Below are 19,688 nucleotides of genomic sequence, written 5' to 3' on the forward strand. Positions count from 1 at the left end.
GAAATCTGGTGGATTTTCGAATGACAAGACGTTCATAAGGTTTATAACCTTCAAAAAGTTGTGGAGGTCTGCTTTTCTCAATTTATTTTTTGTCCATTTCAAAGAACTAATTCTGTTCGAAAACTTCATCGTCAAACCATAATAGTGCAGCGCCACTATTACTGTGAGCACTCTGAATAATCGTTTCGAATTTCAAGGAAAACGACTCCATATGCCATATACCCAAGTCAAATGCCCTGACCATACAAACTAACCCACCCTCGGTATACTTGGTACTTTTGTAGGCATCCCCAACCTAGCAAAAGGGGCCTGTACTGCGACCTTGATGAATACAGAACGGTTTCATCAGGTACCTAACCTATAGCGTTTTCAATTAGTCTATTAGTCATTTGGCACAAACGAATAGTGATGCAGTAACGCAGAGAGATGCCCAAACTTATGTTGCAGCTGGAACTAGCTTTGTATTATTCGTATTATGTTATGACAGACTATATAAGGCCGTCATAGAGGCTGATTCAGCTTTGCCAGTTGTGGTATAATTATCAGATTCCACGAAAATTTTAACCCCTCGCTGATCATATGATTATTTGTTCCTATATTGGTATTATTGGTACACTAACTTGGAAATATGGAAAATAGATATATGAGTTTTCAACCATGTTTTGAAGAGTTTGGAGCTAGTTCAATTGATTTCCATAACGATCGATACTCTTCATGGCAATTATTATGTTTTATTGAAAAAATATCTGAAAATGAGCTCTAAACCTAATATAACTGCAATGAAGTTCAGGAAATTTGATAAGTAAACACGTTAAAAAAGAATTAATATTCGAATTTCGAACAAACTAATTGAATACATATATTATTATACATTTTTCATGGGGAAAATTCAATTTGACTGCCATAACAAGAAGGTCTTGAAAGTCGTACTTCGAAATCTATTATGCCGATCTCAATAAAAATGGTACAATTTCATTAAATGACATTGAAGTTATAAACAAACATTTATTAACATTATTTACTTTATTATTTACTTTACATTATTTATTTATTTATTTTATTTTTATAACATTATTTACATTTATTACAAATTTCAAAACTTTATGGGAATCGACCAGATAAGCAATTTTTAGATTGACATATGTTTTTGATTTCTCATTATAAATCTAGAGCGAAAGTAGATAATGGATAATGAGATTCGAGGAACGTCATGTTTGGGAACTTAAAAAGACACAACTTTTTTTGTCACAAAACGGAATTTCTATCTGCTATAGTTTGGAAGACAGTAGTGGTGAGCATCGAATTGGCCACCATCCTGTATACAGTCTTTGATTCGTACAAATATTTTAACAGTAGATTCTTGATCTTGAGGTAAAAAAAACACGTTTTTCTTTTACCATTTTCTCCGAATCGACTCGGTTTAAAAATACAGGCTGTTGAAAAACCATGAAAAAATGTTATTTTCAATCTCACAAACGGTTTTCTCGTATGACATAAATTTCGGAGTATAGTTTTTTATTTATTTTTTGAATCTTTTTCGAACACAAGATATCGCCAATGTCTTGTTTTCTCATTATGACCATAACGTACAATAAGAATACTAAAAATTCAAAGAACCCAACTCCTGAAACTAATTTGGATAAATATTTGAACGTTTTGTGAAATAAAAGTATTCTTCATATTTTGAAAAATTGGGTACTTTTGGCTGAATTCAGCTAGTTATTCTATTTTGCCAGGGGTGGCACAGCTCATAATGAAAACTTAAAATGTCAATATCTTTTTATCAGAGCCGAAACGGAAAAAATGGTATAGAAAAAAGTGTTTCCTTCGACCCCAAGAATCTACTGTAAAAATATTTGTACGGGTCAAAGACTCACCCTGTTGGACCAAATCTCGGTCCAAATCAATATTCTATTGAAAATAACCTTTAGTAATTAAGTGTAATGTGAATTATAACCTCCAGAGAAATTTAAATTGTTCATGGAGATTCAGACATTCAAGCGGCATTGAACTCAAAACAATTATTGAATTCAATGACAAGCGAACTTGCACTTTCCGTTTTATGTAAAAAATTATTGGAAAGGATCTTTCAATTTTTTTTCTAGGAAGCTATCGAAGATGGATCCGAAAATTGTGGAGCTTTACAGCAACGATTACATTTGTCTCATGAAACAGGAAGCATGTCCGAACATGCTCGAAAGATGGTCCCGTTCTCAGGTAAAAAAAGTTAAACCTTCATCAGAGACTCTGGCTTCATATATAATAGTTAAAAATGTGCCGGGTTTCCGAAGCAATGGTAAATGGTAAAACTTTATGGTAGATTTGCGAAGGAAACGGTTTTGTTCTCCGCGCGGGTCATCCTAATCTTCTATATTAATAAAAGAGGATCTATGGTTTACTTCAAAATGCTTTATTGTTCAAACGGTCGCACCAAATTGGACAATTCTTTTTTTGTTGTGTTTATTATTGTTAGGGCAAGATTTATATAACAAAATATTCCCAAAAAAAATTGTACAGAACAGAAAAAAAGGCATTCCTTTTTCTTACGACTTACGTCCAATCGAGCAATCATAGAGTACTTATAGGTTTTCGACATTTGGACAAAAAGTTATTATTATCTACCCTAGAAATAATTTAAATGGCAAAACTAGGTTTGCCGGGTCAGCTAGTATATAATAATACTGAAGAATAACTATAATTTCTAGAACTCTTCAGAGAATCGAAACAGCCCATATGATTTACGATGCATTCCTTTCTGCAAGCTTAGGGTCTCGATGTGATCATTTTATGGTGAAAATTTGGAAAACTCATTTGTGAAGACGATTCTCATTACGGAAACATCTAGATTTGACTCAATTCAATAGTTAAAGGAGTGTTTTACTGCGGAAACATCAACTAAACAAATCTGTAAATAATATTTTTTAAAACTGCTACCTATGCAGGGTGTTACTTCGACTCGAAACTATTAATTTTTTTGGCCGCACCTGTAGTGAAACTTTTTTCATTATGTCAACTGACTACCCAAATATTACAGAAATGTAAATGGTGGTTTAGTTCATGAAATACGATTAATTGAAAATAATGGGAGAAATTTATAAATCTCCTGAGTCTTGGTTATAAGGAACGATAGACTCACATGATATAGGTGATTCAAAAGCACTTAAACGAAGTACATCTTCTACACTTTTTGTTTGGGTGATTCTCAATGAATCGCCCTATACATATATGAATGAATGTAATTTTTATGGAATGGGAATACCCTCATTATTCCTTCTTAATCATATAAATATTAGGAGTCAACATAAAATAAGTGAAAAAAAAATACATATATCAAAGCATTCACTCAGTACAACAAAATTCGTATTTTTGTAGTCGACAAAATAAACGAAAATACGCAAAACGCAATAATACGCAATCTTTGGAAAAAATATTGATTATATGATGAGAAAAATTTCGTGAAAATGTATAACAAAGTAATCTCAAAAATCGAAAATATTCTTAGCAGAATTGGATTGGTCAGAAGTTCTGAAGTAATGTAAATGGTTGTTTATAGAGGTGAAAAATGATTTTTACCATTTCCTGCTACACTATACGTCGTATCAGAAAAATTTTAGGGTGCGAGTTGCAGATAATTGCAATACCTATCTACATGCAACTTTCAGCCAATTTTCAAAATTATCTCAAATTCATTGTCAAAAATGCAAAAAACAAATTTTTTTCAGTTTTTTCTTTAAAAGAAATGTATCGAATTGAATGAATGTCGCTGAAAATATAGATTTAATGAGCAATTATTTTTTGAAGCGAAATATGCATTTTTCTATTTTCACGACTTAAAATTGAAAAAGACCGAAATTTTAAACCAAAATTTGGTTAGCGAAATTTCAAATTTCCAACATTACATTACCACCTCATTTTCTTCCTTGAAACCTAAACTGAACGACGAAAATTGTTCGTGTGAAAGAATACTGTTCAAAAATGATTTTTTCAAAATAAATATGTTCGTTTTAATTAATACAAAATAATGTATTCCATATGTGATACTGAACAATCTCCTCAGAATTAAACTAGTTCATGAGAACTAGACCTGTTTTTATGGTTTTATTCGAAAACTCCCAAATCCAGAATTGATTTTACTTGGAGAATGTGACGAGTAGACTTGTTTCTGAAAATTTTCATTTATTATTTTCTCGGAATAATACCTACTTTTTAGACATACCGAGTCAATATTGAAAATATTTACCGATATTATTTTAATGGACAAAATATTCTTTTTTTATATTGGTAGAATCGAATAATATGGTATCAACCCAATATGGTCTACCATTTTGTTTTCGAGTCAGTGATAAAACCAAAGATATTACACATGAGAAATATCTTTGGATAAAACACTATAAGTATATCCAGAATTCCAAAGTTTTGTCATGAAAAGTCTACAAGCAAATTAACTAGAGATTGCAAGAATGTTCATAGGCTATTAGCTTATTATTATATAATATCTCATCTTGTTAATTGGGAATATAGCATTCTTGTGTGAATTGAATGAGTTTCTACTGAAACTGAAAAGTTATACGTGACTTTTCAAAATATATTTCAGAGAAAAAAAAATACTTGTCTTTTTCATTAATCATAACCTGAAAAATATGAAATATGACTATTGTCGGATTTCTCTAAGAAGCTGGGGATAAGTCGATAAATTCAAAAAATCTGTTAGATACCACCATTCAAGAGCAATTATCGATATCTGGCTCTGATGGACGCACTGAGAATGAAGATTAAAAATTATATTTTGTTCGTGTTGAGCCCATGCACTGCCCTAATGTAACGCTCTAGAAATTTTATTACTTCATGATTTTATCTCAATTTCATGGTTTTATGCGCACCACGTGGCTCGTTGATCATACAAAATAACGTGCGCAGATTGTCGTTTAATTTGTCTTATATGGATATGAAGGCAGACCAAAAAAACAAAGTATCTGACATTGTGCGGACGTTTGTTATTTTTCCTTAGAGATATTATGATTTTGTTACATGAAAAAACAAATATTTTTCGAAATCGTCATATGAAGAAATGATCATGATTGAAAGTCGAATAAAATAAAATAAAATAAGTCTTCTGAAGGAAAATTTTAAATTTTTTTCTTTTATACCAACACTTTCATTTCAAATTTTTATTTTCCCCACTTTATATGAATTGGCAACGCTGTTTCGAGTCAGGTTGAAGGCAATTCTCATGTGTTGTGCCAAAACAGCACAACAACTTTTAGACTGAAGATAAGGAGAATGAGGGACATGAGGGTTGACTTCCCCCACCAGAAGTCCGCACTTTCGAAATTTTGGAACCAGGTAAAAGCTAGATCCCACTTCGGCGCTTACCCAGAAGTCAGTTTTAGTTACCCTGTGTTCGAGTGAAGAAGTATTTGCTACTATTCTTTATTTCTTTAGCGAAATCTGAACTACAAGAGCTTCAAGATGCCTATTGGACAAGATCTCGAATACCACTCCATGTACGATATTGGAAATCATCTTACTGCGAACTTGATGCCTGCTTCCACTTTAGGGGATGATCTCCTGGACTCAGACGACGAAAGCTCGCAGTCTAATGGGCAACATACGACTAAAGTTGCAAGTGGTGACAATGGCGATGATTTCGACGTATCACTCTTCCGAGACAACGAAACATCTGACGATGAAAATGATTGGAGTCAACTAAGAAATCTACACCTAAGGTGTAAAAATGATTTTGTGGACTTCTCCAATTGTTTCGAGAGTAACGAAGATTTAGTTGGTAAGTATGCTCGAAAAGTTTTTACCTACTGTATGTGACAATTTTGATCTCATCAGTTTTTTTATTGTAGATTTTGCATGTTTTGTGCCATATAATTCTGAAAGAATATTAATAAGCAATTTCAACGGATTCCCTTGATTTGCAGCTTTTGCGACTTGTCCTGAATCTCATAACATTCTTGTCGACATTATTCTGATACAGATGTAATATGGTATACATTATGAATATTCCTTATCAAATATAGATAAAACATTTTAGCGTACACTGTCAGTATAAACCAAGAGTATCATTTGGTACTTCTGGTAGTCTCGTAGTCTGATTTTCACATCTAACTTTCTTTGTATTATTTCCCTTCCAAGCAGGAAGCACGCGATCCCCTGAACAGAAAACCACGCTTTCATCACGTGATCAACCACCTGCAATCGTATTGGTTTTTGGATCGACAATCGTGCGCGTTATTGGCCCTTGAACACACGTGGTTACATTACAATATACAAATCAGATATTCTGATTCTATGACATTGAATTCCTTGCAGAACTTGAGTTCAAAATTGATTATGAATGTTTTTTCGATTCGATAATACCCTGCTTATTATGCAGGGTGTATCGGAATAAATGGATAATCCTTGAGAATGACGTTTGGGTGCTCTGAAAAATATACCAAAAAAACATCGATCCTCTGCGGAAATGTCTTTATTTTCGAAAAAAGGATTTTTTTACACCACTTTCCTCCTCTGTATATCACGATTAACTGAGAAATATCTATGGTGTAAATGTGACTTGGAGGACACTTCCAACCCAATTGTTTCGAGAGTAATGAAGATTTAGTTTGTAATTAGGCTCGCATTGTCTTTACTGTATGTATTCATTTTGATCACAGCAGTTTTTATAATGAAGATTATACATGTCTTCTGCCATAGAATTTTGAAAGAACATTAATGAGCAATTTCAACGAATTCCCTTTATTTAGCAGTTTTTGCTCTTTGTCTGAAATTTTCTCATAAAATTCTTATCGATTTTATTCCGATACAGATGTAATATGATATACATCATGAATATTCTCAGTATAAACCAAGAGTATCATTTGATTTTGATTGTCTGCTCTTCACATCTAACTTTCTTTGTATTGTTCTCCTTCCAAGCAGGAAGCACGTGATCCCCTGAGCAGAAAACCACGCTTGCATCACGTGATACCCTGAGCAGAAAACCACGCTTGCATCACGTGATACGCTGAGCAGAAAACCACGCTTGCATCACGTGATCAACCACCTGCAATCGTATTGGTTTTTGGATCGACAATCATGCGCGTTATTGGCCCTTGAACACACGTGGTTACAATACAATATACAATCAGATATTCTAATTCTATGATATTGGATTCCTTATGGAATCTTGAGTTCAAAGTTCATTATGAATGTTTTTTCGATACTGCCCTGATTATTATACAGGGTGTCTCGGAATGCATGGATAATCCTTGAGAATGGCTATGAAAAATATACGAAAAAAACATCGATCTTCTGCGGAAAGTCTTTATTTTCGGAAAAAGGATGTTTTTCCCACCACTTAACTGTTCTGCGTATCACGGTTAACTGAGAAATCTACGGTGTAAATGTCACTTTGAGGACACTTCCAATTGTTTCGAAAGTAATGAAGATTTAGTTTGTAATTAGGCTCGCATTGTCTTTACTGTTTGTATTCATTTTGATCTCATCAGTTTTTATATTGTACTTTATGAATGTCTTCAGCTATATAATTTTGAAAGAATATTAATGAGCAATTTCAACGGATTTCCTTTATTTAGCAGTTTTTGCGACTCCAATTTTCTCATAACATTCTTATCGATTTTATTCTGATACAGATGTAATATAATATACATCATGAGTATTCCTTCTCAAATTTAGATGAAATATTGTAGCGACTGTAGCGTACAAGTTGCGTACCAAGTATATTATTCCCCTTCCAACTACTTCCAAGCATGAGGCACGTGATATCCTGAGCATAAAAACCACGCTTTCATCACGTGATCGACCAGCTGCAAACGTATTGGTTTTTGGATCGACCATCATGAGCGTTATTGGCCATTGAAAATACGTGGTTGCAACAAACAGTTGATACTCTTTGGTTACAATATGCAATATGAAGAAATCAACTTTATAAGTTTTTTTCTTGGTGAAATATTATTTGTGGAATATACCAATAATAGACATATGCTCAAAAAGAAATGGAAAGTTTCAGTCCTTAATCAGGAAAAAAAAATCGAAAATTCATGATGTGATGATGAATAATTGATCTCATGAAAGTTTGAGCTCTTGTGGTGAAAAAATATGTATTGCAGCCTGAGTGGCCAACTATTCTCAAAAACTATGCTCCTACCATTTCAATATGGTACAATGCACCTCCATAACTTACGTAGAAAACACGAAATTATTAATATTACTATTGAGGAAGGGTAAATTCGACTCAATAAAGGAAAAATATTAAAATTGTTCAATAATAATTTCTGTTCAACCGCTGAACGAACGAAAATGAAATCGTATAATGAAGCTTCATAGTTGTTCCTATCATTCAGCTAATCGAAGTTGAAATTGATTTGATTCATCATCATTTATTTATTCATTTCTAGATAATATTGAGTAGTTTAAGTGTGTACACAATGTGCACATTACTATAATGGCCAACCGTCTGCCCCCGTGCCCCCTACTCCGGTACAAGCTCAAATAAGCGCTTCTACCCATTGAACTAAAGAAGTTCAATGCTTCTACCAGAAGTCTTGCGATTTTAGGTTAGGCAACCCCAGTAAAAATAATCCAATACAATGTATTCAATACGTGGAAGCCAAGAAATAGGGCCCTAACCACCCTACCAATAGGTACCTTCATCTAGGTAGATGGCGTGAAATAGGAATAATGAACGCGTTAACTGCTTCTTGTTAAAAAGGTTGCGAAGACCTAAAAAAGGCACCCGATAAAATAACTGGCAGACGGCAGATCACGTGAACACCATCTGCCAATGAAATTGTTGTACATAATTGACTATGCATTCATAGTTTGTTGAACAGGTTGTTTGGAAGCTATAAAAAATATGAAAATATACAATGTGTTCCATTTAAAATAAAGAGAACAGAATCTGTTGGACTTGCGCGAATCACCCTGTAAATTTAAATTCATGCTTAAAATGCACTGAATTTAAAAGTTGACGTATCCATTTTCTTATAATTCTCTAACATAAGGATACAAAGAATTTTATTCCATACTAGCTGACCCGGCAAACCTAGTTTTGCCATTTAAATTATTTCTAGGGTAGATAATAATAACTAACTCATCGTGATTGCTCGATTGGTCGTAAGAAAAAGGAAGGCCTTTTTTTCTGTTCTGTACAATTTTTTTTGGGAATATTTTGTTATATAAACCTTGCCCTAACAATAATAAACACAACAAAAAAAGAATTGTCCAATTTGGTGCGATCGTTTGAACAATAAAGCATTTTGAAGTAAACCATAGATCCTCTTTTATTAATATAGAAGTGGTATATAAAGTATATTATCGTCAATCTAAAATTCTAGAAGCAACACTAGTCGAGAAAAAAGTATTTTTATCTGAATATCTGATTTTATATTGAAGGTTATGTAAAGCTTTATTTGTTCTTTTTTTTACAATTTTATGATAACTGATAGAAAGATAGATATAACTGGCAAATACAACTAAGGGAATGATAATATATTCAGAAATCCTGTGTTTATAAACCAATGTTTCCTAACCAGGAATTTCGAGATAGAAAGAATGCAAACATCAAATTTCTTAAGTGAATTACTAAACGTCTTTTATAACTGACGGAAAAGAAATCTTTTTCTTATAATTGTTAAAACATCAATAGTGAAATTTTCCATTTTTCAGCTCCCGAAGACATTGACATATATTTGGATGCACTAGAGGATGAAATTCAATGTAAGTAAATTATAGATAAAATTGTATTGAATGTTTGAAATACCTCCAGTCCATACCGAGAGTTCGATAAAGCCGGTTCTGAAACCGAGATCAGTGAGAAAAATATCCAGAATAACCTCAAGTTTCTTAAGATATGTATTAACAAATCCGAAACGAAATTTCGACGTAAACATGGTATTGGAAGAAATTTTGAATCCTGAGACTGGGATCTACTAGTTTTTCGAAAACTTTAGTGTGGCCCCCCTCATCTAGCAATTTTCCACAGGATGCTTTGTTTTCTGTGACATATCAAGCTCATCTAAGACTGAAAAGCAGTTCTATATTTGAAATCTAGGCTATAAAAAAGTCTAAACGTCCTTGACTCAGATAAATTTCAATTGCTTACAGCTGAAATTTTTTCACGAAGAACCTAATCCGGGATCTGACTTATGATGAAGGATCAGGTGCTTCAGCACAAAAAAGATTGCACAGTTTGCTCAGAGAGAAAAAAAGAACTAAAAATCGTAAATGTCTTGATTGTTGGAAAGAGGGGACACCCCTAAAAAACACTGGTTCGAAAAAATTTTAGACCCGTGGCTGTTGAATAGAAAGTACAATCATTCTTCGATAAAATGGGTTCCCATTTGAAATAAGGAAGTTTTTGAAGAAAAAATCGGTACCTACTTTTTTGTGAATTCTTGTTGAAATATTTGCATCGAGATAATAGGGAGAAATTTACAACATGAAAATTTCACCTTCCAAAGCTTAATGAAAAGTCGCTCATTAAGCTCAAATCTCTAGAAAACTTTGGAATATCAGTGAGGTTATTATCGAAATCATATAGAAGTTCTATGGGGAATCGAAAAATGTGTTATCTGTGTTGGGCATGCCACATGTCATTCGAAGAAGCGAAGTTGATATCTACTTCCGTTACGACCGGAAGTGATAGAAACTTGAAAATATTTTAGGTTTTCTCTTCATCCTGTATAATATACTGAACAAAAATTGCGTGAGAATATATTATTTAGTTTTCCATATAATTTTGGTTGAGGATGAGAAAGGATATGACTCTGTTTTATAGCTGCTCTACTTTAGTCCTCTGAAGTTGAAGGTCTGCCTAGACGAGGTTCTTCGACGTTTTTATAGTAGTGATCATCAGTTTTGTTTCAACAAGAATTTGTACTTTTGATAAAAAATATAATGAATAAAGTCATGGATCTGATCAAATTGTAAAAGATTACACTCGTGAAATATTGAATCTTCTTTGTTTCCTCTCTTCCTAGAGGCAAACTTGGGACTTGGGCCAAGGTCATTCTTTCTCAACCCACGGTGAGTTATCGAAGTTCTTCTTCGATTCTTGGAAAATCTAAAGTATTCAAGAATCTTCTACTTAGGGTTATAATGTATGTAGATACATATCACTTTCGCTTATTCAAATGGCATGCCCAATACAAATTTATCATCGATTTGCTCGATTTTCTGAGATTACCAATATACCTGTAGTTTTTTCTTATTGTCTGGGATGAATTAGAAGCACCTTGGTTGTTAATCGGAAACAACCAACACCAAAACGTTTGTATCAATTACAACCTTTTATAGTTTATAGCCTACCCATATAAATAAAACATTATCCTAATAATCTAAACAACAATTGGACAATAACAATAATAATACGAGAACCTCAAAGCTTTTTCTACATTCCGAAGCTTTGAAGAGATTTTGATCCTTATTCGGGATGACAACAATGACGGTCATAGGTCATAGCTACTTTTACCCATTTATAAAATGGATGAAGTGCTAGGCTTTTCACTCCAACTTTGATGAAAGAATTTCACAGAATATTCACAAGAAGGAAAAATTTTGATTTGAGTTTTCAATTTTCATCAAAAACGTCCTGTTCGAATTAACACATCAGACAAGTTCCTTTGATATCTAGTCAGCTATGTCCTGCAACATCATTTTACGATTGGCCAATACAATATTGCGGACTTTTTTATGTTTTTCGGTGTAAACATTTCTTTTGGCCTTTCTGAGCCTGATACATCTTCGGAGGTTGTACGATCACGTTTAAACTCTGAAAACCTGTCGATGATTGTTGAGTTTACTACTTACGACGGACTAATTTTTATCAAGCCATACTTTCGCTCCGACACTATTTTTTTTTATCAAAAAGCAATATTCAATCAACACACGAAATTCTAGTTTTTCCCCAAGAATTTCAAAAGAAGCGACATTTCAAGAGCACTTACTTGTAAAAAAATGGTTGAAATGACATTAAATTTTGATAGGATTCATTTGAAGATTGTTACATCCTAATGATGATAAGGGTTTCGGATCTATGGCTAACACCGGGAACTTATCAGGCGATGGGATATGAACGCATATTTTTTTTAATCGAAATATGATGATATACTACTAAAAACAAAACAAAAATTTCCATAAACTAATTACAGTTGTTTAAGGTTGAAGCATCGAATTATACTTTCAATAAATGGTTTCTTGGAACTTCAGGATTTGCTTTGTTAATAAAAGTGGAAATAATAGGAAAATCGGAACTTTATTGCTATTAATGAAATCAGTTAAATAGGTGCATATTATTTCAGTCAACAGGTGCGTTGCAAAGTCAACTCTGGAACTTCATGGGGAGCAAAGTGCGAACTCCCGCACCCTATTAATGATGATTCTGACATTATTAATAGAAGGAGCCCCATCCCCGTTCCTATACAACCTAGAGAAAAAGTTTCTGGTGGACGTAGTGTTTCTATCACTGAAGGAACCGAACGATATTACGGTAAGTTCTTCATTTTCAATAATATACGATTTTCATTGATTTATCATATGATTGGAGGTCAAAAGTATTACTCTCCTTCTTGTATATATTTAATCACATCATAATGGCTGTATTCGGGTTCGACTTTCTGACGGTCCGAGAATTGTTCTAGAACTGCGCAAAACCGTTGCGCCCTAGTATCGAATCCTCTGCGCAGTTCTAGAACCAATCTCGGACTGTCCGAAAGCCGAACCCGAATACAGCTAATTATTGCGATTCCCCAGAAAGAGTTAAATAATTTAACGTGTGTGGCAAGACGAAATTTCATATCAATCATCAAAGAAATAGGATTGCCAATGATCTATATATTGAGAGTGAACCATAGAGAATGTGCCACCTTCGGATACCATTTTCAATATCATTAAAGCTCATCAGTACCGCATAACCCAAACAACGATTACCATCCGATAAAGCAAAGGGCATTGTACTGAAAGCCGACACTCCCATGAAGTTATCATGGCCATGGCAATTTTGCTATCGATTTGTTTAATACCTACTTGAATGCTAGCGCAAGCTCTCAGTATGGTACTCTTTGCATTATACAATAACTATTTTATCATCCCAATAGAACGCGTTGTAATCTTTTGTTGGGTTATGCGGTACTGATTAGCTAATTCAATGGCGGCACGTTCTCTATCGTTTACTATGAATGCAGTTCACTTCCAGTGGGATTCCAAGGGCTGCTGGAGTAAATTCTACGAGAGATATTTTTAAGTTTTTCTGCAACTGAAGGAAGAAATTCCGTGAAAATTGCCGATAAAAACTTCCATTCCCAGGTGACCATATCTCATAACAGTTATGAAGCAGAAATGTAACCCGCGATCCTTGTTTTATAACAGATATATCACACTAAGAGTACAAATACAGAACGCTTATGTAGCAGATATGCTCCTATGTCCGCCTCAAACAAGGAACACATCTCCTTTATGAAAGGAGCATAAATAGTTCCAACATGGATCATGCAAATATTTGTTTCATGGGAGATCTATATATATTACCTTCATGTGTTATGTTTATTATGTTTCATTTGTTATTAAAAACGTTTTCAACAAAAAGATAAAAAATTATGGAAATTAATATAAACTATTGCAATAATAATGAACTCGAATTTTGATTTTTCAAATAGTCTGTGTTTATCAATCATTTTTGAAAATAAAATTCGAAAACATCTCACATCAGTTCGGTGAGGTATGTGAACGAATGAACTAATGCTCAAAAACAATATATTTTCATAAATTTCAGATTACAAAATTAGTGCACACGTTAATAGAAATAGAAAGAATAAATTACATCATGCAAACTGCTGGCTTCATGATTATTGTTCTCCAAGAAAGATTAGGACATGTCTTTCTGGTCTTTGTACTTTCCTGTATTCCATAAAAAGAATAATCAACAGTTCATTAATCTTTTCGCTTGAGTCAAAAAGTTTTTAGAAGAATTTGGTCCATGTTATGCGTTATGAAAATGATAAGAATACTATATGCATATTTCATATCTTTCTGAAGAAAAAATTTTCAATATAGGTATATGATTTATTCATTTATTTCTACATATGAGATACATGCAACACGTGAGAAAATAACCTATATCGGAATTTTCATCAAACAGGACATTATTTATTCAAATATAATTTTTATATGCTGGATATAATAAAACCATAGACTATTATGTTTTATAGGACTGCTATGAAAATACGAGAAATGATTTATTGACCTACAGTTCGATATCCATAGCACTTTCTTTTCAATAATTCACCATTTCACTGGAAAATCACTATGACACACAAATAACTTATCAAACGTTCAATATCTGCACTCCACTTTCAGTAATCCACTATTCAACTGACAAAACGTCTAAATGATAATAAATAAATATCGAAACGACAGCAGTATCAATAGCATTTCTCACAATCCTCCATATTTGTTTACGTTTTACAGCGCCCTCGAAGGTAGTTAAAACGCTTACGGTGTCATGCTCTGTCGATGATCTCAAAATGATACATGGCAAATAAAGAACAATGTTACAAATATGTTACGTGGATATCTTGGAGCGGGTACATGAAATTTACAAAATGTGGATATAATTTAGATAGAGCACAGGTACATCCCAAATATCGTATCAGACACGTAATGGTTACAGAAAAATAACACATAACAAAGTTCCCCATTCGATCTCCCGAGAAAACATAACAGATATGTTACTGGTCACCTGGGTTATATTTAATTTTCGGACTCTAAACCAGGCCCGGATCTAGGGAGGGGCAAGCGGGGCGCTTGCCCCGGGCGCCAGCTCAAGGGGGCGCCAAAATCAACCAGAGGTTAAAATTTTTTTACTTTTGATTTTCTCGTAAAAAATTAATTTCCTAGTGCTAAAATGGAAAGTGTAGAATGGAAACATGATAAACCATCACTATGCCTAAAATCTTTAAAATCAATGAGGGATCAATTAACTGCATATTATTCAGTCATCTACGAATGACCGCCACACTTGGGTGAAAAAGGTTGAAAGATCTGATATGTTCACACTGCGTCCAGCAGTAATTTCTTTGCCTGTCGACTCATCGCCTTCTCATCTGGAACTAAGGGCCAAAATTTCCGATTTTCTATAGACCATAACTTAAAAACTAATCCTTTCAGCATAATTCTATTTGCATATTCGTAATCTATGCCTTAGTAAAAACACCAATTTTGGTGGAAATCAGTGAGATTGAAATTTTTTCAAATTTTCCATAGATGTAGGTACCGAGTTTTTCACCATAATTTGAGCCCCCCTTTAACTTTGTTACTAAGAGAGGTACAAAAAATAATTGTTTTATACAAAAGTTTCACGAAATGGAGTGTTTTAAAATGTTTTCACAAAATGAAATATATACAGAGTGGGCGATTTTTTGAAGAATATTTTTGGTCTCCGATCAAAACCGAATTCATTCTGTACACTAATTCGAGGGCGTAGAACACGAATATGCAAACAGATATTCAAAAAAAAAACCATTTTTCAAGTTATGGTCGATGGAAAATCGGAAATTTTGGACCTTCGCGGAAAAATTCATAAAATCTGAACTGTTCGTGATAGATGAATGAAGTGTGGTTTTTTATATTCGCAAAGAACCAATTCATCACAAAAAAAAAACAGCATATGACTAGTGCCTTTTTTCTAGCTGCTACAGCTCTTCAAAGTTGACCAATATTTCCGAAATTTTGCACTAAAAGAGATTTATTCCTCAAAATACTGATCCTCCAAAAATCTAATTGCATATTCGTGATCTACGACCTTGAATTAATATGTAAAATGATCCGGGTCGACATATGTAGCTAAAAAAATAAATTTTTGTTCGGAATAATTTCGTTCATGAAGCGCGGGTAAAAACGATAGACGAGGGCGGGTTGTAAACGACATTCTTGTAAAAACAAACTTTTTTATTTTTCGCACGATTGCAACCCGAGTCATTTTTTTTACTAATTCGAGGTCGTAGATTACGAATATGCAATTTTTGGGTATTTTGGGAAAAGAATAACTTTTAAAGGAATAATGAGAAAAAATATGTTTTGATGGAACAATGGGAAAAAATAAGAGTGATTTTTTTTCCAAAGTACTTATCTTAGGAAAAATCTAATTGCATAATCTATACCACCTGGAACTAGTGAAAAAAATAACTCGGGTTGAAAGCGATGACGAATATGCAATTAGATTTTTCCTACGAACCTTAGAAGGGGGGGGGGGGGGGCGCCATCATGAATTTTTGCCCCGGTCAGAAAAAATCGTAGATCTGGGCCTGCTCTAAACTATCATCGTGAGTGAAAATTATTGTTGTCAAGTTTTGCTTTGTTCAATGAAGTAACCCCTTTGGAACATTATTCAAATTTTTTGGCAGTATCTGCTGTTGAAAACTTCATCTGAACGTATAGGTGTGCTTCGCGAACAAATCGAGATATTATTTTGCTATCGATAGAGTGGGGAATATGCTACCCCTTGATTATAAATTCAGATCTATTACAGTCTCTTTAGGGTCAACTTTCTGAGTGTCCTACATCTTACTCTGAGGTAGCTGTGTTGACTTCGATGTAGATTTAATCGGTCAGAAGCTTATTATTCCACCAATTTTTACTTCAAATTGTCGCATATCTTGTACACCAACGTTCATCGCGACTGATATTATATAATCTGTGCCATGTATTCACAATTCACATACTTGAGTGTTTGAAATATTCTAAATAAAGTGTTAGTTTTTTTGACTCATACACTGCAAGGTCTTAAAGAGTCAACAAAGATTTTATATTCTTGTAATTATTTCTTCTATACAATAACGTTACTTTCGGCACCTAATTCATATTTTAATAAGCATGTGTTTACGAGATTATCAAAATACCACGCTCTTATGTTGTAAATGGTGCGAATAAAACAAAACAGCAATATTTATAATCCCTTTGGACGAAGTTATAACCGCATTATTAATTTCAGCTGATTACGAATGCAGTCATTTTGCTCCAGCATTTGCAGCAGAACTGCATGACAGTTGCGGTGGATGGTAATGAATGCATGGACGTGCTGTACAAGAATTCCAAAAGACACACTTCTCCTAAATTCATTGAAGTTTCCTTAGATCTAGTAATGCTTGGAGCTCCCGATTACGGATTGTCGCACCCTAAAAGTGTCGTGAGTATTTGATTCCTAGAAAATCCTTAGGATGTAAAGAAAAGATGTCAAGAAAGAGAATTTAATATGTTATCGGATAATGCAGACATATAGCATCAGTTGATATGAATATCCATGCACCAATGGATACCAACAGTGGGAGTATTCGCTTGTACGAGGATGGCTAATCCCCGCACTCATCATCCTCTAGTTCCAAAAGGGTTAAAACTATGAAAAATTGCTTCAGACAAATGTTGAATAGAATTTCACAACTTTCATAATGAATACAAAAACGATTCGATACAAGTACAGGAAGGGAGATATTAAAAAAAAAATGCATTGTTATCGTGTTCAAATTGTCAGATTGAGAAAACCCTCCTGATTAGTGTCAGATTAATGGGTCAACATAACTTCAACACCGAGATTAACCATCTGTATAGAAATCTGACACGCTCTAGTATGTGAAAGTACCTATTTTTTTTGCCTCTGTAACTTTGTGTCACGTCTGAGTTGTCTCTCGAAACTTAGCTGCCTTCGAGTCCAATTAACATATTCTTTCAAAATCTGACACGCTCAACATTTTTTTGTACATTTTCAACTCTTCTGTACGGTTAGCCCCACCACGTAAACTGTCAGATGACATGAATGACACGTAGGGCACAAACAGTATCTTAATCTTGTACCCTCGATAAGAGTGAATTGAGAAGCTTGCCTATATTCTCGAATCAAGCCTCCCTGTGATGGAAATTCCATAACCCATCGATTCGACTTTTTTTGGACTGATTTTTCAACATTGGTTTTTTGTATTCAGTAACAAAAATAGAAACATGAATCACCGCAAATTATTTGAAAAGTTGATTGAATTTCGATTAATTCACATCTTCTCTTGGTTTGCCTGTCCTAAATTTGCATAATTTTGTTAATATTTTTGCTGCTCGCAGACTTGATTCTGTTTGTTGATTTGTTATACCAATGAAGAAGTTTTCTTGAATGAAAAACCAACTTGTTGAGCTTGTACTCAATGAAGTAAATATTAAATCATTTCGAAAAATCTGGGTAAGGCAGTTTCTCAGCATTTGCTAAAAATTTATATGTTTTTTTAGCACTGAGACGCATAAAATCGATATAGTCACACTTGCGTGGTCTCTGATGCCAAATCTCCCAGAAAGATATTACAGAACAAACAACTTGATGAGGGAGGCGGCAATCAGAAATTTAAAGACCACGCAATGGCAAAGGGAGGTAGAGAGAAATGTTTGGATTCCCTTTGCCCCTAGAGTGAACAACGAAATTGAAATTTGCCGCCGAAGGACTAAGAAGGATAAGCTTCTCATAATCGAATCGGGTTCGGTATGTGAAGTGTTTATCGATAAGATGCAACATTTGGAAATTCCATAACCCATCGATTCGACTTTTTTTGGACTGATTTTTCAACATTGGTTTTTTGTATTCAGTAACAAAAATAGAAAAATGAATCACCGCAGATTATTTTGTGTATAAATATACCTGCTATATGAAAATTTCCTCGATATGGTCTAATAATTACAATTTCAATCTTTTCAGAAAGCATTGGAATTTTGCATCAGAATTCATAGCCTTCTCTCAAATAATTCACGAAAAAACTCTTGTGTTTGATATCTAAGAGCACGAAAATCATAAACTTAGAACGTTCTCATATGGTGCAGAAGTTCCTCACCAAGTTCTTTAAGGATCTGCCAAGAACGAATCGGCCAGAAGATGTCACATTTAGGGATGACATAATCACGTATGTGCGTGATATCTATGGCCGATTGATAAACGAACCAGAGCTCGTGAACGGTATAACATCATCCGACTACCGCAAATTATTTGAAAAGTTGATTAAATATCGATAAATTCACATCTTCACTTGGTTTGCCTGTCCTAAATTTGTATAATTTTGTTAATATTTTTGCTGGTCGCAGACTTGATTCTGTATGTTGATTCGTTATATCAATGAAGAAGTTTTCTTGAATGAAAAACCAACTTGTTGAGCTTGTACTCAATGAAGTAAATATCAAATCATTTCAAAAAATCTGGGTAAGGCAGTTTCTCAGCATTTGCTAAAAATTTATAGTTTTTTTTTAGCACTGAGACGCATAAAATCGATATCGTCACACTTGCGTGGTCTCTGATGCCAAATCTCCCAGAAAGATATTACAAAACAAACAACTTGATGAGGGAGGCGGCAATCAGAAATTTAAAGACCACGCAATGGCAAAGGGAGGTAGAGAGAAATGTTCGGATTCCCTTTATCCTAGAGTGAACAACGAAATAGAAATTTGCCGCCGAAGGACTAAGCTTCTCATAATCGAATCGGGTTCGATATGTGAAGTGTTTATCGATAAGATGCAACATTTGGAAATTCCATAACCCATCGATTCGACTTTTTTTGGACTGATTTTTCAACATTGGTTTTTTGTATTCAGTTACAAAAATAGAAAAATGAATCACCGCAGATTATTTTGTGTATAAATATACTTGCTATATGAAAATTTCC

General features: G+C 33.8%; 1 protein-coding gene across 1 annotated transcript; it reads left to right on the top strand.

The window, feature by feature from the left end:
• Positions 1-1,834: 1,834 nt before the first annotated feature.
• Positions 1,835-19,483, top strand: LOC123312947. Its single transcript, XM_044897543.1, has 5 exons — positions 1,835-2,217; positions 9,679-9,729; positions 12,312-12,499; positions 16,997-17,191; positions 18,734-19,483. Exons 1-5 carry the CDS (start codon positions 2,181-2,183, stop codon positions 18,803-18,805), a joined length of 543 nt encoding a protein of 180 aa, XP_044753478.1. The 5' UTR covers positions 1,835-2,180; the 3' UTR covers positions 18,806-19,483.
• Positions 19,484-19,688: the final 205 nt, after the last annotated feature.

Source organism: Coccinella septempunctata, chromosome 5 (genome assembly GCF_907165205.1).
Source record: "Coccinella septempunctata chromosome 5, icCocSept1.1, whole genome shotgun sequence".
Taxonomy (NCBI): Eukaryota; Metazoa; Arthropoda; class Insecta; order Coleoptera; family Coccinellidae; genus Coccinella; species Coccinella septempunctata.